At 42.5% G+C, this 26,651-nt stretch overlaps 1 protein-coding gene across 3 annotated transcripts; it reads right to left on the bottom strand.

Annotated features, from left to right (window-relative positions):
* Window positions 1–708: 708 nt before the first annotated feature.
* On the bottom strand, window positions 709–26,651 carry samhd1 (SAM domain and HD domain 1). Of its 3 annotated transcripts, none has more exons than XM_021590141.2 (16): window positions 26,364–26,651; window positions 21,255–21,321; window positions 20,994–21,063; window positions 20,020–20,180; window positions 18,648–18,763; window positions 18,489–18,559; window positions 18,161–18,340; window positions 17,642–17,742; window positions 8,932–9,040; window positions 8,708–8,799; window positions 3,240–3,355; window positions 2,832–2,971; window positions 2,628–2,723; window positions 2,380–2,484; window positions 2,152–2,289; window positions 709–1,971 (listed from the first exon to the last, which is right to left on the bottom strand). In XM_021590141.2, exons 1-16 carry the CDS (start codon window positions 26,545–26,547, stop codon window positions 1,876–1,878), a joined length of 1,842 nt encoding a protein of 613 aa, XP_021445816.1. In that variant the 5' UTR covers window positions 26,548–26,651; the 3' UTR covers window positions 709–1,875. The 3 variants fall into 3 exon arrangements, with proteins under 3 accessions (XP_021445816.1, XP_021445818.1, XP_021445817.1); XM_021590143.2 differs by lacking the exon at window positions 21,255–21,321 and adding an exon at window positions 21,384–21,440 and having other exon boundaries at window positions 26,364–26,648; XM_021590142.2 differs by having other exon boundaries at window positions 18,185–18,340; window positions 26,364–26,646.

Below are 26,651 nucleotides of genomic sequence, written 5' to 3'. Positions count from 1 at the left end.
TCATTTATTTCCTTATAGAATCATAGCCCCACAGGAAGGGTGCTGGAGTTGGAGCAGCACCCGATACATTAAAATACATTTGCCAAAGTTAATTACTTCTGTCTGTTCAGAAAGAAATGAAATCATTCAGATTACTACACCAGGAGTAGGCCTATAATATAGACACAGAGGATCAATAGCTTATTTAAAAAAAAATTGCTGTGGATTGTGTGTAGCCCAATCACAAGGCATGCCTACAAGTTGGGAACATGCGGAAAATCTGTCAGTGATGCAGCTACAACAGGGCTTCGCTATATTTAAAATACAATCGCAGGTTGGAAAGCAAATGGATCCTGCTGAAAAGAGAAGACTGTTCTGTCTATAGGCTACCAAGTTATCAACTTCCAAATAGGCATATAGAGCGAGCAGCATTGTTAAGGTAAGGGTTAAGGTTAGGGGTTAAGGTTAAGGTTTAGGGTAGGAATGTCCCAAGGAACCCGGATAGCACTGACCCTCTCACAACAGGTTATATAGTATACTATGCATTCCATCCTAACGTGAACGACTCAAGCCGTTTACCATAGACCCCCCCCAGAGCTGTCTTCTACACAAAGTTGTAAGGAAACAGAACAGAGATAGCCAGGCAGAGAAGAGGGTTGTAATTTCGCAGATGTGGCCAGTTACATTCTGTATTACAAAACCCTTCAAATGGTGAGACTTTCCCCCCAATTAGTCTTTCATTCAAAATTATATTCTTTATTTAAAACAAAGTGCATAACTTAAATCAACAAACATGTCTGATCAACAGCTGTGGGCTCATCTCGAGGCAGACTTTAGGGTAAACATTGTTTAAATGAAGATAACATAACGAGACTCCCAAATGATACCAAACACTAGACAGATAGCTGCTTACCTACTTGCCTCAGTAGGGTACATGGATGAAAACAAAGATAATATGATAACTTAACATTGTTTGTCATTTAAAGTGGTGGCTTTTCGGAAGATAATTAAGTTATATTGTACCCTGATCTGTGATCTGTATGTGCTTTAGTCAACTCCTACTTTTGCCTACATACTGTAGGTTTGCATGACCAGGCTCACTATGGTAGGTGGGTATGTAAAAACTAAAACAGCGTAGAAACCATGCATAAAAGAAAGACAATGCCCTGAAACACAAACAATGGCTACCTGTTTGTTTGCATGTGGATCAAATATAACACCAAGGATAAGTACACATTCAGCTTTGGGAGTATTACAAGGTAAAGCAGCATGATTGTCCAAAGAGTAACTTTCACCAGGATAGATAAATATGTAATAGTTGTTGCTTGGCTATAGGAAAGATCCATGTCTGATAGTGGCATACATCAACATGCATAGCCTGGGAGAACAGGTATGTATACTCACATACTCCCACACTTCTCTTACCATGAAATAGCATAACGTTAAGATATCCAAACCTAAAATGTATGCTTGAAATAAAACCTAAAAAGTAAATTTAAAAATAAACTACATGATCTAATCCCTGGCAAAACTGAATCAGAGTGAACAGAACCCTGATTAAAGCGACTTCTTCTGAAAGTCTGACATTTTCTTGAGGTGGTGGTCACCAACCCATGGTCATAGGGAGCAACAGGGTGTGCAGGCTTTTGTTACAACCCATCATGAACACACCTGATTCAGCTAGTCAGTTCATCTTATTAATGACATAGATTAGCTGAACCAGGTGTGTTAGTGCTGGGTTGGAACAAAACCTTGCATACCCTGTGGCCCTCAAAGACCATGATTGGTAACCACTGCCGTAAACAGAAGGATACTCTCTCGTTTCTCATCTTCCTCTTAAAAGAGTCTGGTCTTTGCCTTCTCTTGTCCACCATTGACTGCAGCCCAGCCTCTTCCTCACTGGCTATCCTCTTCATCATTATCATCACTGTCATTGTTGTGTGCCCAGCTTGCCTTAAGAGGGGTGAGCTCTGGTGCAATCACATCTCCATCCTAAATAAATGTGATCACAAACACACAGGGATACCAGTGTAAATTTTAAACATAGGGAAAATACTGTGTGTTGTGCAGGTAAGATAGTGATAGCTAGCTGGCTTAGCCTTGCACTGTCAACGTAAAAACGCTAACAACTTGAGAAAAAATGCTATATAAATGAAAGAGAGGCCTCCTGACCTGAGGTTTGGAGAAGTTCATATCCATGCACCACTGGACAAAGTTCTTCTTAGCTGCCTCCATGGCCCTCTCATCGGTCTTCTTACAGTAGACCCTGATAAGCTGCTCAGCAAACCGTTCTGGCAGCAGCTTGGACACCTACAGGAACAACAATTGCCTTATATCATGTTTCCAAGCTCCAAAAATGATTGGATAATAAAAAATAAAATACGTAATTGAAGTAGTGACCTGGTCCTTGCTGATCCGGTAAGCTTTGGTTGGGTCGTTCTTACAGTAGAAGCGCACTTTGTCGATGGGGTTCTTCTCCTTCATACCCCAGTCCATGTTGATGATCTGATAGAGAGAAAGAGAGAGGGGGAGAGATGGACTTACAAAGAGATACCTATGTTCAACAGAACAACTGGTAACAAAGGGGGGGCTATGGTAAAATGTTTTCAATCAGTTCCCTGATTGAGGTGAAAAGACTGGACACTCACATTGACAACAAAGTCCCCTGGCTGCAGAGTAACATTTTGAAGGTCATTCTGAGGCCTGGACCTCGCCACACAGCCTGCCCAGTCCAGGAGCTTTTCCTGGGGGAAGAGAAGACGAGGGTGAGAGGTACATAATATGAATCTCGTAGAAAGCTCCGCTAGTATGCCATGGAAGGATATCCTCTCTCCAAACACACGCACACACACCTGTGAAACCGCCATTCGCTTCTCAGCCTGAGTCTGTCCCACACACTTGTAGAGGCGTCTGCAGGTGATGTTTTGGAGGATCTCTCTGGCCTCAGCCAGCTCAGAGGATGACGAGTACAGAATCTGCTCAAACACATGGTCTACAGGGGAAAGGAGGAGAGAGGGAGAGGGGAGAGGGAGAGACAAGGTGATAAGGAGTGTGGGAAGATGAGAGGTAATCATGCAAACCAAACCCAGCAGTAATTATATGGACAGCAATGTGCCACACAAAAAAAACTGGTATGGAAAACCCAGCCTGTTTGGACAGCCTTGACGCCTGGCATAAAACCCAGACAACCAGAGGTTTGAGAGTAAGTAGAACAGACCAGAGCCATTCTACACTTTATATTTCTATGGGGTTGAACGGACCTGTGAGTTTAGTGTAGGCCTCCATGTTGTCTATTGCTGTGGAGATGGTGAACATCTTTCCCCCTGAACCTTGTATCTGGATGTGGGGGTCTGCCTTTAAAAAGGCCTCTGTGATCCTGAAAAAAAGACAAGACAATATAACATCTCATTTTGAACATATAAAATACAGCAGAAAAAATATATATTTCTGAGAACCTGTATGAATGTATAAAATATAGGAAATAACACAGATATACAGTACCAGGGGAAAGTTTGGACACCTACTCATTCCAGAGTTTTTCCTTTGTATTCTACTTTGTAGAATGATAATGAAGACATCAACATTAAGACATGTTAAACAAATCAAAATATATTTTATATTTGAGATTCTTCAAACTAGCCTTGATGAGACATGAGGGGGGGCCCATAATGAGACATGAGGGAGGAGGCCATAATGAGACATGAGGGAGGAGGCCATAATGAGACATGAGGGAGGGAGGGGGCCATAATGAGACATGAGGGAGGGAGGAGGCCATAATGAGACATGAGGGAGGGAGGAGGCCATAATGAGACATGAGGGAGGGAGGAGGCCATAATGAGACATGAGGGAGGGAGGAGGCCATAATGAGACATGAGGGAGGGAGGAGGCCATAATGAGACATGAGGGAGGCATAATGAGACATGAGGGAGGGAGGAGGCCATAATGAGACATGAGGGAGGGAGGAGGCCATAATGAGACATGAGGGAGGGAGGAGGCCATAATGAGACATGAGGGAGGGAGGAGGCCATAATGAGACATGAGGTAGGGGGGGGGCATAATGAGACATGATGGAGGGGGGGGGGGGGGGCATAGTGAGACATGAGGGATGGGGCCATAATGAGACATGAAGGGAGGAGGCCATAATGAGACATGAGGGGGGGGGGGGCATAGTGAGACATGAGGGATGGGGCCATAGTGAGACATGAGGGAGGGGGCCATTTGTTTTTTTTATTTTACTTTAATTTTACTAGGCAAGTCAGTTAAGAACAAATTCTTATTTTCAACAACGGCCTAGGAACAGTGGGTTAACTGCCTGTTCAGGGGCAGAACGACAGATTTGTACCTTGTCAGCTCGGGGATTTGAACTTGCAACCTTTCGGTTACTAGTCCAACACTCTAACCACTTGGCTACCCTGCCGCCATAATGAGACATGAGGGAGGAGGCCATAATGAGACATAAGGGAGAGGGGCCATAATGAAGCTTGGGAGGGGGCCATAATGAAGCTTGGGAGGGGGCCGTAATGAAGCTTGGGAGGGGGCCATAATGAAGCTTGGGAGGGGGCCGTAATGAAGCTTGGGAGGGGGCCATAATGAAGCTTGGGAGGGGGCCATAATGAAGCTTGGGAGGGGTTGAGTTCAGGGAAACCAACTGCATGTGACAGTACTGATTAGGGGAGAACCCGTTTAAGGCTCATATCACTTAGTTCCCTGCTTAGCAAGAATGAGGCAATGTTTAGAGATAAGGAGGAGACTCCACCCAAAATGGGGTATGAATCCACCACGGGGGAAGACATGTCTGTGTCTGAATTACAGCTGTAAAGACCCTTTGGGGAGAATTAACCTTGGTTAAGCTTCTCTAGTGTCCATGAGTTACTTACTCTGAAAAATTAGAACCTAACAGTAGTCACCTGGAATGCATTTAAAATAAAAGTTGTGCCTTGTTAAAAGTTCATTTGTGGGATTTCTTTCCTCCTTAATGCGTTTGAGCCGATCAGATGTGTTGTGACAAGGTAGGGGTGGTATACAGAAGATAGCCCTTTTTGGTAAAAAACCAAGTCCATATTATTGCAAGAACAGCTCAAATAAGCAGAGAGACACGACAGTCCATCATTAGTTTAAGACATGAAGGTCAGTCAATATGGAAAATGTCAACAACTTTGACAGGTCATCTGATGCAGCACTCCAGCAGTCGCAAAAACCATCAAGTGGTTTGATGAAACTGGCTCTCATGAGGACTGCCACAGGAAAGGAAGACCCAGAGGATAAGTTCATTAGAGTTACCAGCCTCGAAAATTGCAGCCCAAATAAATGCTTCACAGAGTTCACAAGTAACAGACACATCTCAACATCAACAGTTCAGAGGAGTCTGCATGAATCAGGCCTTCATGGTATAATTGCTGCAAAGAAACCACTACTAAAGGACAGTAATAATAAGAAAAGACTTGCTTGGGCCAAGAAACCCAAGCAATGGATATTAGACCGGTGGAAATCTGTCCTTTGGTCTGATGAGTCCAAATTTGAGATTTTTGGTCTTTGTGAGACGCAGAGTAGGTGAACAGATCTCTTGTGTAGTTCCCACCATGAAGCATGGAGGATGTGGTGTGTTGGTGTGGCGGTGCTTCGCTGGTGACACTGTCAGTGATTTATTTAGAATTAAAGGCACACTTAATCACCATGGCTACCACAGCATTCTGAAGTGATACGCCATCCCATCTGGTTTGCGCTTAGTGGGACTGTCTTTTGTTTTTCAAGAGGACAATGACCCAACACACCTCCAGGCTGTATAAGGGCTATTTGACCAAGAAGGAGAGTGATGGAGTGCTGCATCAGATGGCCTGGCCTCCACAATCACCCGGCATCAACCCAATTGAAATTGTTTAGGATGAGTTGGACCGCAGAGTGATGGAAAAGCAGCCAACATGTGCTCAAGCATATGTGGGAACTCCTTCAAGATATTTGGAAAAGCATTCCAGGTGAAGCTGGTTGAGAGAATGCCAAGCGTGTGCAAAGCTGTCATCAAGGCAAATGGTGGCTACTTTGAAGAATCTAAAATATATTTTGATTTGTTTTACCGTTGTTTCGTTACTACATGATTCCATGTGTGTTATTTCATAGTTTTGATGTCTTCACTATTATTCTACAATGTAGAAATAGTACAAAACCCTTAAATGAGTTGGTGTGTCCAAACTTTTGACTGGTACTGTAGGGCTCCCGAGTGGCGCAGAAGTCTAAGGCACTGCATCTCAGTGCTAGAGGCGTCACTACAGACGATTAGACGGTTCGATTCCAGGCTGAATCACAACTGGATGTGATTGGGAGTCCTATAGGGCAGCGCACAATTGGCCCAGCGTCGTCCGGGTTTGGCTGGGGTAGGCAGTCATTGTAAATAAGAATTTGTTCTTAACTTTAAAAAACGGACAAAAGTTATGGAAACTCGAGTAAATGAGGGATACAAAGTGTATTTAAAGCAGGTGCTTCCACACAGGTGTGGTTTCTGAGTTAATTAAGCAACAAACATGCTGGGCAGGCCATTATTTTGGCTACCACGACTATGTCCCCATAGGATAACAATGCCAACTCAGCTTCATCATTCATTGAATAAGATCGCTCATTTATCACAAAAGCCACTGATATTGCCAACTACTTTAATTTCTTTCTCATTGGCAAGATTAGCAAACTTAGGGATGACATACCAGCAACAAACGCTGACACTACACATCCAAGTATATCTGACAATTTATGAAAGACAAGAATTGTAATTTTGAATTCCATAAAGTCAGTGTGGAAGAGGTGAAAAAATTATTGTTGTCTATCAACAATGACAAGCCACTGAGGTTTGACAACTTGGATGGAAGATTACTGTGGATAATAGCGGATGATGTTGCCACATCTTCAATTTAAGCCTACTAGAAAGTGTGTGCCGTCAGGCCTATAGGGAAGCTAAAGTCATTCCACTACCCAAGTATAGTAAAGCTCCCTTTACTGGCTCAAATAGCCCACCAATCAGCCGGTTACCAAACCTTAGTAAACTTCTGGAAAAATTGTGTTTGACAACATACAATGCTATTTCACAGTAAACAAATTGACAACAGACTTTCGGCATGCTTAGAGAAGGACACTCAACAAGCACAGCACTTACACAAATGACTGATGATTGGCTGATAGAAATTGATGATACAATTATATAGGGTGTTCTTTAATGGAAACCTCTCAAATATAATCCAGGTAGAATCAGGAATTCCACAAGGCAGCTGTCTAGGCCCCTTACATTTTTTAATCTTTACTAACGACATGCCACTGGCTTTGAGTAAAACTAGTGTGTTTGTTACTGGTGTAGAGAGGAGTAGGCAGGAGGCAGTCACAGGTTAAGAACTACTGCATTTATTTAAGCACCATAGAACAAAGCAGGACGAAACCCAAACGCTGCTGTACTCAAAATATATCTTAGCTGTTTTTTCAATCTTTACTAATGACTCCTCTCTACACCACTAACAAACACACTGGTTTTACTCAAAGCCAGTGGCATGTCGTTAAAGGGTTAGGATTAGGCTTGGAGTAAAGCCAGTGGCATGCTGTTAATAAAGATTGAAAAAACAGCCCCCCGCACCTCACCGATTCACGGGGGGTTGAGTTAAATGTGGAAGACACATTTCAGTTGAATGCATTCAGTTGTACAACTGACTAGGTATCCCCTGGTTTTGTCGCACCTGGACTACTGTTCAGTCGTGTGATCAGGTGCCACAAAGAGGGACTTGAGAAAATTGCAGTTGGCTCAGAACAGGGCAGCACGGCTGGCCCTTAGATGTACACAGAGAGCTAAAATTAATTACATGCATGTCAATCTCTCATAGAAGAGAGATTGACTTCCTCATTACTTGTTTTTGTAAGAGGTGTTGACAAGCTGAAGGTACCAAGCTGTCTGTTTAAAATACTAGCACACAGCTCAGACACCCATGCATACCCCACAAGACATGCCACCAGAGGTCCCTTCATAGTCCCCAAGTTCAGAACAGACTATGAGAGGCACACAGTACTACATAGAGCCGTGACTACATGGAACTCTATTCCACATCAGGTGACTGATGCAAGCAGTAAAATTAGATTTAAAAAGCAGATAAAAACACACCTTATGGAACAGCGAGGACTGAAGTAACACAAACATAGGCACATACACATGCATACACAGGCATGATAATGTACACACACATACACATGGATGTTTTCGTTGTATATATATGTGGTAGTGGGGTAAAGTCCTAAGGGCACACTTTGTGTGTTGTGAATTCTGTAACAAATGTATTGTAATCTTTTTGAAATTGTATAACTGCCTTCATTTTGCCGGACCCCAGGAAGAGTAGCCGCCGCCTTGGATCCATAATAAATACAAATGCCCCCACACACAGGGCATGAGTGGTCACTGAATGGTTTGATGAGCATGAACACGATGTAAACCATATGCCATGGCAGTCTCAGTCACCAGATCTCAACCCAATTGAACACTTATGGGAGATTCTACCACAATCAACAAAACAACAAATGATAGAATTTATTGTGGAAGAATGGTGTCGCATCCCTCCAATTGACTTCCAGACACTTAGAAACTATGCCAAGGTGCATTGAAGCTGTTCTGGCTCGTAGTGGCCCAACACGCTATAAAGATACTATGTTGGTGTTTCCTCTATCTTGGCAGTTACCAGTATTAAACACCTGTTGAGGTGAGAGTACTTACATTGTCTCTATGATGTTGCCCACCTTGTGCTGGTAGGCCCTTCTATGCAGGCAGTTGCGTGTGTGGAACATGTCATACAGATTACCCACTTCCTGTATGTGGACAACACACATGGATATCATCACTAAACTAGGCTACCTAACTACTTTACCAAAAGTTGAATGAAAACATAAATGAAGGGAATGAATAGGAGGTGTAACTGAGGGCCAAGCGGAAGCATTTACCTTGTCTCGGGTGCAGATGTGCTTCTTCCCGTCCACCTCACACACACGGGCAAACTTGAGAAAGCGACGATAGTCAAAGTTATTTTGGATACCCAGGTGGAAGCAGTCCCTGTGGGGTGAGAAAGTGAGGGAGTCTCTGTTGGTTTTGTCTGGGTTTTCCTTTACCTGTCATACTGTTTTTGATGTATCCATTATGTTAAAATGTTTTTATTTTTTATTAATAAAATAAAAATAATTTTCAATGTTCCTGTTGTCATTTAAGTAAAAAAAAAAAAGGATCTCACAAAACAAAATGTTAAATGTTTATGCATTTCCTTTGCTCTACAATGAAGTGGTAGTTCCACAAAATGAGTGTCTTGTATTATTTTAAGCAGAAACTGTGCGTCAATATTGGAATTATAAAGCCTGTTATATTAAATATATATTAAATAACATGCTTAACACCCCAGCCATCCTACAATCTAAACTTGATGCCCTCAATCTCACACAAATTATCAATGAACCTACCAGGTACCGCCCCAAAGCCTTAAACACGGGCACCCTCATAGATATCATCCTAACCAACTTGCCCTCTAAATACACCTCTGCTGTCTTCAACCAAGATCTCAGCGATCACTGCCTCATTGCCTGCATCCGTAATGGGTCAGCGGTCAAACGACCTCCACTCATCACTGTAAAACGCTCCCTGAAACACTTCAGCGAGCAGGCCTTTCTAATCAACCTGGCCGGGGTATCCTGGAAGGATATTGATCTCATCCCGTCAGTAGAGGATGCCTGGATATTTTTTTCAAATGCCTTCCTAACCATCTTAAATAAACATGTCCCATTCAAGAAGTTTAGAACCAGGAACAGATATAGCCCCCCAGACCTTACTGCCCTTAACCAACACAAAAACATCCTATGGCGTTCTGCATTAGCATCGAACAGGCCCCGTGATATGCAGCTGTTCAGGGAAGCTAGAAACCATTATACACAGGCAGTTAGAAAAGCCAAGGCTAGCTTTATCAAGCAGAAATTTGCTTCCTGCAACTAACTCAAAAACTAACTCAAAAAAGTTCTGGGACACTGTAAAGTCCATGGAGAATAAGAACACCTCCTCCCAGCTGCCCACTGCACTGAAGATAGGAAACACTGTCACCACTGATAAATCCACCATAATTGAGAATTTCAATAAGCATTTTTCTACGGCTGGCCATGCTTTCCACCTGGCTACTCCTACCCCGGTCAACAGCACTGTACCCCCCACAGCAACTCGCCCAAGCCTTCCCCATTTCTCCTTCTCCCAAATCCGTTCAGCTGATGTTCAGAAAGAGCTGCAAAATCTGGACCCCTACAAATCAGCCGGGCTAGACAATCTGGAGCCTTTCTTTCCTAAAATTATCTGCCGAAATTGTTGCCACCCCTATTACTAGCCTGTTCAACCTCTCTTTCGTGTCATCTGAGATTCCCAAAGATTGGAAAGCAGCTGCGGTCATCCCCCTCTTCAAAGGGGGGGACACTATTGACCCAAACTGCTACAGACCTATATCTATCCTACCATGCCTTTCTAAGGTCTTCGAAAGCCAAGTCAACAAACAGATTACCGACCATTTCTAATCTCACCATACCTTCTCTGCTATGCAATCTGGTTTCAGAGCTGGTCATGGGTGCACCTCAGCCACGCTCAAGGTCCTAAACAATATCTTAACCGCCATCGATAGGAAACATTACTGTGCAGCCGTATTCATTGATCTGGCCAAGGCTTTCGACTCTGTCAATCACCACATCCTCATCGGCAGACTCGACAGCCTTGGTTTCTCAAATGATTGCCTCGCCTGGTTCACCAACTACTTCTCTGATAGAGTTTAGTGTGTCAAATCGGAGGGTCTGCTGTCCGGACCTCTGGCAGTCTCTATTGGGGTGCCACAGGGTTCAATTCTTGGACCGATTCTCTTCTCTGTATACATCAATGAGGTCGCTCTTGCTGCTGGTGAGTCTCTGATCCACCTCTACGCAGACGACACCATTCTGTATACTTCTGGCCCTTCTTTGGACACTGTGTTAACAACCCTCCAGGCAAGCTTCAATGCCATACAACACTCCTTCCGTGGCCTCCAATTGCTCTTAAATACAAGTAAAACTAAATGCATGCTCTTCAACCGATCTCTACCTGCACCTATCCGCCTGTCCAACATCACTACTCTGGACGGCTCTGACTTAGAATACGTGGGCAATTACAAATACTTAGGTGTCTGGTTAGACTGTAAACTCTCCTTCCAGACCCCTATCAAACATCTCCAATCCAAAGTTAAATCTAGAATTGGCTTCCTATTTCGCAACAAAGCATCCTTCACTCATGCTGCCAAACATACCCTTGTAAAACTGACCATCCTACCAATCCTCGACTTTGGCGATGTCATTTACAAAATAGCCTCCAATACCCTACTCAACAAATTGGATGCAGTCTATCACAGTGCAATCCGTTTTGTCATCAAAGCCCCATATACTACCCACCATTGCGACCTGTACGCTCTCATTGGCTGGCCCTCGCTTCATACTCGTTGCCACTGGCTCCATGTCATCTACAAGACCCTGCTAGGTAAAGTCCCCCCTTATCTCAGCTCGCTGGTCACCATAGCATCTCCCAACTGTAGCACACGCTCCAGCAGGTTTCTCTCTCTAGTCACCCCCAAAACCAATTATTTCTTTGGCCGCCTCTCCTTCCAGTTCTCTGCTGCCAATGACTGGAACGAACTACAAAAATCTCTGAAACTGGAAACACTTATCTCCCTCACTAGCTTTAAGCACCAACTGTCAGAGCAGCTCACAGATTACTGCACCTGTACATAGCCCACCTATAATTTAGCCCAAACAACTACCTCTTTCCCTACTGTATTTTATTTATTTATTTTGCTTGTTTGCACCCCATTATTTTTATTTCTACTTTTCACATTCTTCCATTGCAAATCTACCATTCCAGTGGTTTACTTGCTATATTGTATTTACTTTGCCACCATGGCCTTTTTTTGCCTTTACCTCCCTTATCTCACCTCATTTGCTCACATCGTATATAGACTTGTTTATACTGTATTATTGACTATGTTTGTTTTACTCCATGTGTAACTCTGTGTCGTTGTATGTGTCGAACTGCTTTGCTTTATCTTGGCCAGGTCGCAATTGTAAATGAGAACTTGTTCTCAACTTGCCTACCTGGTTAAATAAAGGTGAAATAAAATAAATAAATAAAATAAATGAGTGCCCTTTAATACATATGGAGAATTCAATTAATCAGATTTTATATGAATAAAGGCTTGCTTAAGTGCTAAAATTCTGCATTTTGACACGTCCCTACACCAGTCCTGTCACTTCCAGCAAGATTTTAACACATTTAATTTTTAACCCATTTTTTGTGTGAAGCTTCCATTCAAATGCTACTCCCTGTTGCACACAACAAGCGTCCATTTCCTGTCACAAGGGGGATTTATGGCAGATTTCGATGAAATCTGACTTTTAGATATGAAATATACTTATTATTCATGTCACTGAGGGAGAGAGGGGAACGTATAAGGTTTACATTCTGTCAGGATATATTATTGTTAGCCATCAGAGATCCTATGGGAGGAGAAGAGACACAGTCTGGTACAAGTGATCATGACAGCCGTGAGTTAGAGAAGAGTGAGCAATTTGGGCAGAGGTCAGGTTAGATGAAGTGAAGAAGAACATATATGTGACTCACCACCAGGATTCGGTCTTATGTAGCAAAATGTGAAATGGTGTAGAGACTAGGGTTGCAAGGGTCGGAAACTTTCCCGGAAATTTTCCATTGGAAGTTAAGCCCGGGAATTTGGGAATTTTTTTTTCATAAAAAAGTTCTTATAACAGTGAACCTTTTGTATGGGATACACATTAGGCAATTCTAGGTCTTGTGGCATATTTTTGTTAAACTATCCCCAATTCAATGGAATTGCAACCCTCTGCATGCACAGTGCATTCTTCCATCACATGTACAGCTGATTCTCAAGATCTTGCACACTAATGAGATGCTATTGAGCCCACATTACTACACTGTCTGAGCCAAGGACTACAAGCTTTCTGGTAAGTTTTGATGACAATACTGGGTGGGGTGAATATATTTTATGACATAAATATTTTTTTGTTAACTAGTAAACAGTAACCTACAGCAAAGTGTGTTTAAATCATTTCTAACTTATTAACAATTTCTGCTAGTTAGTTTTTGCTACTATGTGGGTTTTAGCTTGCTTGAGCCTGTTAACTGAGGAGTGTTAATTCACCTGTTTTCATACAGGTTTAATTTTAAAACATTTACCTGACAGATTAGTTGTTTAATCTAACTACTTAACTATTTATCTGTATATGGAATTGTATTTGTTGTTTCCTTTACTCATTTTTTTCTAATCTTTACAGGAAAATGCCACAGGCACTATCTGATGTGTGGAGACATTTCACTGCAGGTCATGTAGAAGGACAAGCTGTGTACATTTACAAATACTGTGCCAAATAATATGTGAAGAATGCAACAAAGATGCTGAATCATCTGGCCAAGTGCATAAAGTTCCCTCAGCGCTCACAACAAGCAACCTCTGACAATTCGAGGTGAAGATGATGAATCAGACACCTTATCAATAGCAACAGCTCATGGTCCTCCTGGAATCAGAAGTTTATTTGACTCAATGGAGGGAAGTAGTCAGAGAAATGCTGATGAATGTCTTGCTCGAGCTGTGTAAGCAACTGGTTCACCTCTGATGCTCACAGGCAATGTGCATTGGCTTTTTCTTTGCAATGTGCATATGGCTTTTTCTTTGCAACTCTGCCTAGAAGGCCAGCGTCCCAGAGTCGCCTCGTCACTGTTGATGTTGAGACTGGTGTTTTGCAGGTAATATTTAATGAAGCTGCCAGTTGAGGACTTGTGAGTCATCGGTTTCTCAAACAAGAGACTAATGTACTTGTCCTCTTGCTCAGTTGTGCACCGGGGCCTCCCACTCCTCTATCTATTCTGGATAGAGCCAGTTTGCGCTGTTCTGTGAAGGGTGTAGTACACAGCTTTGTATGAGATCTTCAGTTTCTTGGCAATTTCTTGCATGGAATAGCCTTCATTTCTCAGAACAAGAATAGACTGATGAGTTTCAGAAAAAAGGTCTTTGTTTCTGGCCATTTTGAACCTGTAATTAAACCCACAAATGCTGATGCTCCAGATACTCAACTAGTCTAAAGAAGATCAGTTTTATTGCTTCTTCAAATCAGAACAACAGTTTTCAGCTGTGCTAATATAATTGCAAAAGGGTTTTCTAATGATCAATTAGCCTTTTCAAATTATAAACTTGGATTAGCTAACACAACGTGCTATTGTAACACTGGAGTGATTGTTGCTGATAATGGGCCTCTGTATGCCTATGTAGATACTCCATAAAAAATCCGCTGTTTCAAGCTACAATAGTCATTTACAACATTAACAATGTCTACACTGATCAATTTGATGTTATTTTGAAGGACAAAGAATAGGTTTTAAGTGACCCAAAACTTTTGAAGGGTAGTGTATGTGAGAATGCTATTCATTGACTACAGCTCAGCGTTCAACACCATAGTGCCCTCGAAGTTCATCACTAAGCTAAGGACCCTGAGACTAAACACCTCCCTCTGCAACTGGATCTTGGACTTCCTGACGGGTCGCCCCGTCAGTTGGTAAGGGTACGGACCAACACATCCGCCACGCTGATCCTCAACACGGGGGCCCCTCAGGGGTGCGTGCTCAGTCCCCTCCTGTACTCCCTGCTCACTCATGACTGCGTGGCCAAGCATGACTCCAACACCATCATTAAGTTTGCCGATGACACCAGTGGTAGGCCTGATCACCGACAACGATGAGACCGCCTATAGGGAGGAGGTCAGAGACCTGGCCGTGTGGTGCCAGGACAACCACCTTTTCCTCAACGTGATCAAGACAAAGGAGATGAGTGTGGACTACAGGAAAAGGAGGACCAGGTACTCCCCCATTCTCATCGACGGGGCTGTAGTGGAACAGGTTGAGAGCTTCAAGTTCCTTGGTGTCAACATCACCAACAAACTATCATGGTCTACACACACTAAGACAGTTGTGAAGCAGGCAGGAGACTGAGAAGATTTGGCATGGGTCCCCAGATTCTCAAAAGGTTCTACAGCTGCACCATCGAGAGCATCCTGACTGGTTGCATCACTGCCTGATATGGCAACTGCTCGGCCTCCGACCGCAAGGTGCTACAGAGGGTAGTGCGTACAGTTCAGTACATCACTGGGGCCAAGCTTCCTGCCATGCAGGACCTCTATATCAGGCGGTGCCAAAGGAAGGCCCTAAAAATGGTCAAAGACTCCAGCCACCCAAGTCATAGACTGTTCTCTCTGCTACTGCACGGCAAGCGGTACCGGAGCGCCAAATCTAGGTCCAAAAGGCTTCTTAACAGCTTCTACCCCCCAAGCCATTAGACTCCTGAACAGCTAATCAAGGGGCTACCCAGACCCCGCTTTTACACTGCTACTCTCCATTTATAATCTATGCATAGTCACTTTACCTCTACCTACATGTACATAATACCTCAATTACTTCGACTAACCGGTGCCCCCACACATTGATTCTGTACCGGCACCCCCTGTAAAAAGCCTTGCTTGTTATTTTACTGCTGCTGTTTATTTGTTACTTTTATTTTCTACTTATCTATTTTTTACCTAAGACTTCATGTAATTTTTTTCTTAACTTCTTAAAAGCATTGTTGGTTAAGGGCTTGTAAGTAAGCATTTCACTATAAAGTCTATTTGGCGCATTTGACAAAAAAACGTTTTTACCAGCAAAAATATTTTTTTCCGCTAAAATTACACCAACTAAAATTACACCAATTACACCAACAAAACAGATGAGCATGCTTTGTAATGTTTCTGAAAAAAAAGAAATGCAATACTAGAAAGAAGCAATGTGGTATATTGTTTAACCGTTTGCGTGTAGGGGGCAGTATTTTTGTTTTTGGCAAAAACGTACCCATTTGAAACGGCCTATTTCTCAGCCCCAGAAACTAGAATATGCATATAATATGCATATATATGCATTTAATTATTAGGATAGAAAACACTAAAGTTTCCAAAACTGTCTAAATATTGTCTGTGAGTATAACAGAACTGATATTGCAGGCGAAAACCTGAGGAAAATCCAATCAGGAAACCTCTCTGTTCCTATACATGCCTATCCTCCATTTAAAGGGATATCAACCAGATTCCTTTTTCTATGGCTTCCCTAAGGTGTCCACAGTCTTTAGACATAGTTTCAGGCTTTTATTTTGAAAAATTTGCGAGAGAGATCACATTGCGTAAGTGGATAGGTGGGGGCTCTCAGAATGAGTTTTGCGTAACAGAGTAAAGAGGCCATTGTTTCTCCCGGTCCTTTTGAAAAACCTACACTCCCGGTTGATATATTATCGAATATATATTTTAAAAACAACCTGAGGATTGATTATAAAAAACGTTTGACATGTTTCTGTGGACATTATGGATATTATTTGGAATTTTCGTCTGCGTTATGGATTTCTGAACATAACGCGACAAACAAACGGAGGTATATAAAAATAATCTTTATGGAACAAAAGGAACATTTGTTGTGTGACTGGGAGTCTCGTGAGTGAAAACATCCGAAGATCATCAAAGGTAAACGATTAATTTGATTGCTTTTCTGATTTTCGTGACCAAGTTACCTGATACTAAGTGTACTTAATGTTTTGTCATGCGATTGATAAACTTACACAAACGCTTGGATTGCTTTCGCTGTAAAGCATAATTTCAAAATCTGAGACGACAGGTGGATTAACAAAAGGCTAAGCTGTGTTTTGCAATATTGCACTTGTGATTTCAAGAATATTTTTTTGTAATATTATTCGACTGTGCTATGCTATTCAGCGTTGCTGATGACAATTATCCCGCTACCGGGATGGGGTGCGTCAACAAGTTAATTTCATTTTTTTTGTGACCTGAATCTTTTAACCAAAATATCACAGATGAGACAAAAAAATTCACCTGCCCCTTTATGGGCGGGAGGTTACCGTGGTAGCATGACTCGAGTCATGTTAGTGCCTATGAGATTGAGTCTGACTAGAAGAAGATCTGTCTTCTCTTCCCTAGCAGTTGAAAGTCAAACATAGAGAAACAACCTAGCTTGTGAACAAAACAATGTAAATAGACAAGAAACACAAGGACAAAGTCTCACTTCAGTAGACTTTAGTTTCAAGTAAATTAGACCAACTTTTATAGTTTTATGCCTGTGAGCAGCGCTTCTGAAAATATATATTTCACTCAGCTATTCAAATGCGCACATTATAGCCAGACAGTGTTGAAGCGCAAGGTGGAATAGGCTATATAGGATTCGTAGTTCGGCTTTGGCTACAAAACAGCAGCATTTATTTTGCTATAAATGTGATCATACTTTTTATTCACAAATGCAAGTGAAATGCTCTCACTGTGGAGCCCTGACCACCCACCAACGTGGCTGGTGAAATAAACATCTTACCTGCCAATGCCAAAATCTACCCGCATTTGGCTGGTGTTCATTTTAGGCCCTGAAGATTATTTAAGAAAAGTTACCCATACTATTTTCCTAATATACTCCAATGTTCCTATGTATTGTTAGATCTCTAATATAGCTTACTCCAGTAATTGATCATAGTTTCTAAAAGGGATAAACTCCAACTGGGGGACTCACCTGGCGAAGTAGTCCCACTTGTCTACATCGATGCCGTTCCTTTTGTTGGCCACAATCTCATAGAGGAAGGACTTCTCCTCTGGTCGGCCCTTATATGGCCACTGTGGAGGGAAAAAGAACAGACTCAGACTACAGACAGACATCCGAGCATGAAACTCCAAATTAGTTCAAATTAGTTTAAATTCAACCCGTAGACAATGAAATGCTAGAAAGCATAAATAAATAATATTCATGAAGTAATATTGATTGATGTTTGTTGACTGATTAATGTTGATTGATGATTGTTTACCGCCCTAGCGGTGAAGGTTTCAGTGAGGAGGCAACAAGGGTCAGAGTGGCTTTCAGGTGTTGATTTATTCAGTTTACCCCCAATTTATATTTTCTGTTTTGTTATTGTCATGTTTGGGCTTCTTCACCGAAACTTCCACCACTAGGGCGGTCTCCGTTACCATTGGTGTCAGAAGTGGGAAACGAACCCACACCTCCATGATTCTTAAATTGGTTGATTGACTGACTAACCGGCTCACTGGCTGGCTGACTTACTCCCTGGCTGAGGGGGACAGTGTTCTGTGGTCCAGCAATCTGCTCCTTGATGAAGACCAGGTCAACAGGAAGGACCAGGCCATGCTCCTTCATCGCCGGCTCCAAGGCGTTCTCACACACCAGGTGGTCAAACATGGCCAGGGACGCCTCCTCGTGCTGTAACACACACAACGTGAGCGTACACACAAATACAGGTGACCTGCACAGGTTTGAGCACACACAGGAAGATATTGACACAAACAACAGCACAGACATGTAGACAGAGCAAAAAAGGAGGAAACGAGAGAGGAAAGAAAGGTCTTACATTCCACTTAGATTCTGGACGCACTTTGGGGATGAACATCCCATCAAACATATGGGAGAAAGGACCATGACCTGGAGAGTGAGAGATATCACATTTATGAGAAAGTAAGATTGAAAAAAAAGTGTGTATATATGTGTGTGGTGTGTGTGTGAGACTCACCCAAGTCGTGACAGAGACCGGCAATCTGGACACACAATATGTCTCTACGAGAGATGAAGAGCTCTGGTTGTCTCTCATTCAACTCCTGGACCAGCAAACCTGACAGGTAGCCCACCCTGAAACACACGACCAAAACAACCATTTTACAACTCAGGAAACCTGCTAGGTAACCACTGGGAACTGGGAGCTTAAGGAAGGGGCTAGGGGCTGAAAAAGAACCAGGACAGTTTCTATTGTGCCTTTTGAAATCAAATCAAATCTTATTTGTCACATACACATGGTTAACAGATGTTAATGCGAGTGTAGCAAAATGCTTGTGCTTCTAGTTCCGACCATTCAGTAATATCTAACAAGTAATCTAACAATTTCACAACTACTCCCTTTTAAACACAAGTGTAAAGGAATTAATAAGAATATGTACATATAAATATATGGATGAGCGATGGCCGTGCGGCATAGGCAGGATGCAGTAGATGGTAGAGAGTACAGTATATACATATGAGATGAGTAATGTAGGGTATGTAAACATTATATAAAGTGGCATTGTTTAAAGTGGCAGCAGCCACTCAATGTTAGACGTGGCTGGTTAACAGTCTGATGGCCTTGAGATAGAAGCTGTTTTTCAGTCTCTCGGTCCCAGCTTTGATGCACCTGTACTGACCTCGCCTTCTGGATGATAGCGGGGTGAACAGGCAGTGGCTCGGGTGGTTGTTGTCCTTGATGATCTTTATGGCCTTCCTGTGACATCGGGTGGTGTAGGTGTCCTGGAGGGCAGGTAGTTTGCCCCCGGTGATGCGTTGTGCAGACCTCACTACCCTCTGGAGAGCCTTACGGTTGTGGGCGAAGCAGTTGCGGTGATACAGCCCGACACGATGTTCTCGATTGTGCATCTGTAAATGTTTGTGAGTGTTTTTGGAGATAAGCCAAATTTCTTCAGCCTCCTGAGGTTGAAGAGGCGCTGTTGCACCTTCTTCACCACGCTGTCTGAGTGGGTGGACCAATTCAGTTTGTCCGTGATGTGTAAGCCGAGGAACTTTAAAAAAACTTTACACCTTCTCCACTATTGTCCCGTCGATGTGGATATGGGGTTGCTCCCTCTGCTGTTTCCTGAAGTCCACGATCATCTCCTTTGTTTTGCTGACGTTGAGTGCGAGGTTATTTTCCTGACACCACACACACTTTGAATGCAGGGTAAGGCCTCTAAAACCACATAGACTAAATACCAATTTGCGCATGTACACTCCACATCTTGGATTTAAAAAGGTGTACACACCCTATATAGGTCAAGCCCACACACTTTTAAACTATGAAGTGCTCAGGCACCCACACTTGTACTCTATGCTAGTGCATACTTACACACACTCCTACATACCCTATGGAGTGTTCGAAGCGGTTGTGGGAGGCTCCAGGGAAGACAAAGTATGTTCCTCCCAGCTGCTTAATGTGGCGGAGCCTCTGGAACTGAGGGGTGTCGATGATACGGACCAGCAGAGGATGCATCTCTACATGGCCATGGATGGGGTCATTAAACACCTACAGGAGACAATAATATATCTTATTGTAGATACTACTCTTCCTCTATTTTTCCCTCTCTGGAATAGAAAAGGGTGCAGCTCTAGTTATGTGGCCGTGGTTAGAGTAGGGTCATTACTCTTGCAATAAAATTGAAAAACATTATAAAACAGGGAATAGAGAACATGAAAAAAAAACAGCTATTACTCAGGGTGTTTTACTTCTTTCACAATAATAAATAAATAAAATTTTAAAAAGGTACAATGTGGTTGAGGTGATTTTCTCTCCCATGCATTGTTCTCTATCTATACCTCTCCCTGTCCATCAGCCTCTCAATGTGAGATCAAAGTCAATGTTTCCCCTTTTGCTAAATAATTTCCAGGTCAAACGTTTTCAGTGTAAACCTAAAGGACTAAAACCAGATATAAAGTAAGTAGAAAAGACAGTGGAGCCATATTGTTTTTAATAAGATCACATTTAAGAACGAACAATCACCAAAATAAAAACTAGACAAATCAGGGAGAATCTAAGATGTCATGGGGCCTCCATTGATTTTGTTATAATGTTTGAGTCACTCAGATAGCATAAGAACAAGGCATAATGTTAACTCAGCCCCATGGCAAAATGTGTAGAATTGCAGGATATTAACTTTGAAACTGCAACTTTTCTCTCAGCCCAATGACAAATACATAGAATAGCTGGAAACTAGCTTTAAACTTTCAAATTGTATTTCTGCCCCATAGTAAAATGTGTAGAATTTCAGAAAATTCAGTTTAAAAGAGCAACACTTGGTCTCTGCAGCCAAGAGGGCCTCTAAAACCTCTATTGCGTTACCTTGGTCTCTGCTGCAATCTGCCACAGCTTCCTCAGGCAGTGAAGAATCTGCAGCCGTGTGCCAAGAGGCCTGAGGAGAGAGAGAGTCCGTTCATAATCATCACACCAAAATCAGAACATCACAATTCTCAAAAAATTGACTAAGAGAAATCTGTCACAACAAATACACCAAAATTAGAAAGTGCACATTAGATTGACATACCACTGAAGATTGGTACACCGAAATGACCACACCCCATACCGAAACCACACCACACATACCCTATGCCCATATTCTCCAGATGTGTCTCTGTAAGGTATCGTAACCCCACTCCTGTTATCTGTTGCTCTGTGTGGGGAAAAACCAAACAAAAAGGACAGATCATCTTTCCTGTGTGAAAGTCTACCAACCTTCCTCTTCATTAGATAGAATCAGTTATTTGGCTGGAACAACCTTGATGCTGGGCACTAACAGATACCAGAGAGAAAGTAAGGAGAGGGTTAGTGGATAATGGATAAAAGGAGCCTAATGGTACTCCTTATGGTCGGGTGGGAAATGTACTTTTTGGTCCACCAGGGTGGAAAATTCATAAAGAAATCACAGAAAATGCATGCACATGTTTTGTAATGATAAAACACTTTTTGAAATTGATTAAAAGTGATGTCAAATGAAAGAGCACGACAGATAGTAGTGGATATTAGAGTGTGTTCCAGCGGGCAAGGTCTCCATATTTCTCTCTATTGTTTGAACCTATGCTGTACCACACCCCATTTTCACCACTGTAATGTTGAAACTCTTATCTTACAGAGCTGACAAACACATCAAAAAATATTCTCACAAATTCGCTGTGTGACCACCTGCCAATGTGGATGGAAATATTAGACATTCTACCTGTCAATGCCAAAATGTACTAACATTTAGCTGGTGGCTAGTGTTAATTTCCCACCCTGCTTATAGTCCAAGGACCTTATATGTTCTGTTTAAAAGGTTGAATTGGCTCTGGAAACCAAAACAGCCAAATACTCCATCTAAACGTAAATCGATTCTCAATTGCGATACGGTTCTAGAAACAGAAATCCTTATACTTTCATATCACATCAAAATAATATCACAACTGAAAAATACACACTTACTGTACACTGTTTTAACACAGTTGCAGCAGGCAGTATTTTTTAGTGACAACACGTTTGTGGTGTCTTCCGGTTAATTAGCACAGGTAGACTATTCTGTTGTAGTCTGATGGTTGGAGAAAATGGTGGAAGTGAATGCCGAGTTCGAATCAAGCAGCACGTCGAGTGAAGCTGATGAAGATTAATGTTCTGAATGGACAACAGTCGAAAACTGAAATAAAAAATAAATTGTCAAAAATTGTCTATGAATGGTAATGAATCGCTTCTTGTTGGGATGCGTTCGTTGAGTAAGGATGTATTTGGGAAACCCACTTGAGGTGTTGAAAATTGTGAAGTGTATGCTGGGAAAAGACAAGACTGTCAGAGTGACAAGGAGTGGTCTTATTTTGATTCATTGCAGTGGGCCTTAATAAAATAATTCGGACAAGAAGAGTTTTGTGCTTTGAACTTCGGAGTAGAGAGCCCGTCAAAGGAGTCATCTCAGGGGTGACGCCGGATGTTCAGATTTAATACCTGAAGAGAATTTCTGGTGTGGTTGGTGCCTGGAGTCTGACTGGGTGAATGGAGAACGAGGAAAGTCTAACGGTCCTACCTTCACATGTGAAGTTTGGTTATGTAAGATACGCTGTACGAGCTTTCATCCCCAAACCACTGCAGGTGTAAGAACTGTAAAGGATTGGTCCATGTTTCAAGTGTGTGCAGACGGACAGAGTGAAGAACGGTGCACGGAAGAACAACGGTAACTATTAAGTTCTGACGTCTGCATTGGCAGCAACTTCGCGGAGCTGTTGTCAAGGAAGTGGGTTTGTGTTGATACAGGATGTACTGCCCCCAACTACCATCAACCAACCATGTAAATGCGGAGCAATACAGAGCCCTCCGTGTTGTTATACAATTTGGGAACGCCATGGCAATGCGGCACGGAGCTCGATTTGGCCTCTGGAGGCGCCGAAATTGTGTCACACGACCACATTTTTGGATCAAGCATGAATTGGCTTTGTCTATTTTTTTATGTACCTTGATTTAACTAGGGAAATTCTTATTTTACAATGCCGGCCTAACCCTAAGCAAGGCAGTTATCCCACTGGGATGACGTGGATGTCGATTATGGCACTTAAATGCTGAAGACACATTTCAGTTGAATGCATTCAGTTATACAACTGACTAGGTATCAACCCTTCCCCTAACCCTCCTCTAACCCTGACAATGCTGGGCCAATTGTGCGCCACCCTATGGAACTCCCGATCTTGGCCGGTTGTGATACAACCTGGGATCGAACCAGGGTCGGTAGTGACGCCTCTAGCAATGAGATGCAATGCCTTAGACCCGTGCACCACTCGGGAGCCCAATGGATTAGTTCTATTTTGTGAAGTGCACCAGTCCCTCCTTCAGCAAAGCACCCCCACAACATGATGCTGCCACCCCCATGCTTCACAGTTGGGATGGTGTTCTTTGGCTTGGTCATTATGACCAAACAGTTCTATTTTTGTTTACCAGAACAGAGGACATTTCTCCAAAAAGTACAATCTTTGTCCCCATGTGCAGTTGCAAACTGTAGTCTGGCTTTTTTTATGGCGGTTTAGGAGCAATGGCTTCTTCCTTGCTGAGCGGCCTTTCAGGTTATGTCATTTCCTCCAGCATCTTCACAAGGTCCTTTGCTGTTGTTCTGGGATTGATTTGCACTTTTCGCACCAAAGTAGGTTCATCTCTAGGTGACAGAACGCGTCTTCTTCCTGAGCGGTATGATGGCTGCGTGGTCCCATGGTGTTTATACTTCCATACTATTGTTTGGACAGATGAACGTGGTACCTTCAGGTGTTTGGAAATTGCTCCCAAGAATGAACCAGACTTGTGGAGGTTTACAATTTCTTTCCTGAGGTCTTGGCTGATTTATTTTGATTTTCCGATGATGTCCAGCAAAGAGGCACCGAGTTTGAAGGTAGGCCTTGAAATACATCTACAGGCACACCTCCAATTGACTCAAATGATGTCAATTAGCCTATCAGAGACTTCTAAAGCCATGACATCGTTTTCTGGAATTTTCCAAGCTGTTTAAAAGGGACAGTCAACTTAGTGTAAGTAAACTTCTGACCCACTGGAATTGTGATACAGTGAATTAAGTGAAATAATCTGTCTGTAAACAATTGTTGGAAAATTACTTGTGCCATGCAGAAAACTAGATGTCTTAACCGACTTGCCAAAACTACAACCTAAGTGTATGTAAATTTCCGACTTCAACTGTAGTTAGCCTAGCTAGGGTACTGTAGTTCAAAGGACAATGTAAATTAGTCTTTAGGGTAGTGCGAACAGCCCAGTACATCACTGGGGCCAAGCTTCCTTCCATCCAGGACCTCTATACCAGGCGGTGTCAAAGGAAGGCCCTAAAAATGGTCAAAGACTCCAGCCACCCTAGTCATAGACTGTTCTCTCTGCTACCACACAGCAAGAGGTACCGAAGCACCAAGTGTAGGTCCAAGAGGCTTCTAAACAGCTTCTACACCCAAGCAATAAGACTCCTGAACATCTAGTCAAATGGCTACCCAGACCCCCCACACCACTGCCACTCTCTGTTGTCATCTATGCATAGTCACTTTAATTAACTCTACCCACATGTACATACTACCTCAACTAACCGGTGCCCCCACACATTGACTCTGTACCGGCACCCCCCTGTATTTATTGATATTTTTTTAAGGCTCCTCTTTAATTACTTGTTACTTAAAAAATATGCATAAGAATAAGAGATTTAAATGCACGGTCGGTTAGGGGCTTGTAAGTAAACATTTCACTGTAAGGTCTACTACACCTGTTGTATTCAGCATTTCACTGTAAGATCAACTACACCTGTTGTATTCAGCATTTCACTGTAAGGTCTACTACACCTGTTGTATTCAGCATTTCACTGTAAGATCAACTACACCTGTTGTATTCAGAATTTCACTAAGATCTACTACACCTGTTGTATTCAGCATTTCACTGTAAGATCTACTACACCTGTTGTTTTCAGCATTTCACTGTAAGGTCTACTACACCTGTTGTATTCAGCATTTCACTGTAAGGTCTACTACACCTGTTGTACTCAGCATTTCACTAAGATCTACTACACCTGTTGTATTCAGCATGTCACTGTAAGATCAACTACACCTGTTGTATTCAGAATTTCACTAAGATATACTACACCTGTTGTATTCAGCATTTCACTGTAAGATCTACTACACCTGTTGTATTCAGCATTTCACTGTAAGGTCTACTACACCTGTTGTATTCAGCATTTCACTGTAAGGTCTACTACACCTGTTGTACTCAGCATTTCACTAAGATCTACTACACCTGTTGTATTAAGCATTTCACTGTAAGGTCTACTACACCTGTTGTATTCAGCATTTCACTGTAAGGTCTACTACACCTGTTGTATTCAGAATTTCACTGTAAGGTCTACTACACCTGTTGTATTCATCATTTCACTGTAAGGTCTACTACACCTGTTGTATTCAGCATTTCACTGTAAGGTCTACTACACCTGTTGTATTCAGCATTTCACTGTAAGGTCTACTACACCTGTTGTATTCATCATTTCACTGTAAGGTCTACTACACCTGTTGTATTCAGCATTTCACTGTAAGGTCTACTACACCTGTTGTATTCAGCATTTCACTGTGAGGTCTACTACACCTGTTGTATTCAGCATTTCACTGTAAGGTGTACCTACACCTGTTGTATTCAGCATTTCACTGTAAGGTCTACTACCTGTTGTGTTCAGCATTTCACTGTAAGGTCTACTACACCTGTTGTATTCAGCATTTCACTGTGAGGTCTACTACACCTGTTGTATTCAGCATTTCACTGTGAGGTCTACTACATCTGTTGTATTCAGCATTTCACTGCAAGGTCTACTATACCTGTTGTATTCAGCATTTCACTGTAAGGTCTACTACACCTGTTGTATTCAGCATTTCACTGTGAGGTCTACTACACCTGTTGTATTCAGCATTTCACTGCAAGGTCTACTACACCTGTTGTATTCAGCATTTCACTGTAAGGTCTACTACACATGTTGTCTTCGGCGCATGTGACTAATACAATTTCATTTTAGCCAACAACATCTGATCTAGTGGGTTAGCAATTCCTCTGCTGCTGACCCAGTCACTTTCTCTGCAGTTTAGTTTACAGTTACAAGCCACATTGGCTTGGTCAGTCAAATATCATGTGTATGTAGCTAGTTAGTGAAGACATGCAAAACAGTGATCACAACAATCGAACCTCTGAATTTCTCCTCCCATATCCCGAGCCCTTCCAGACGCAGGTATCCGCAAGTGTCCTCGACACTCCATTGCCTTAAGTCCCCGTCCCGCGACAGCCCGGCATAAACTCTTTCCTCCGGGGTATTGAAATGGTTACTGTCCGCAGTTGGTAAATCTTCTCTGGAGCGCTTTCGCCTATCCATATTGACCGGTAATAGAAGAATGCCGGTAACACCATAAAACAGCGCTCTCGTAGTAAAACCACACCTTCTTCTTTGGAATTGGGTTGGCGGATCGTAGCCAACTT

The sequence above is a fragment of the Oncorhynchus mykiss genome, chromosome 28 (genome assembly GCF_013265735.2).
Source record: "Oncorhynchus mykiss isolate Arlee chromosome 28, USDA_OmykA_1.1, whole genome shotgun sequence".
In the NCBI taxonomy this organism is placed as follows: Eukaryota; Metazoa; Chordata; class Actinopteri; order Salmoniformes; family Salmonidae; genus Oncorhynchus; species Oncorhynchus mykiss.
Note: the sequence above shows the minus strand (reverse complement) of the source record. Positions and strands in the feature narration are given on the sequence as shown.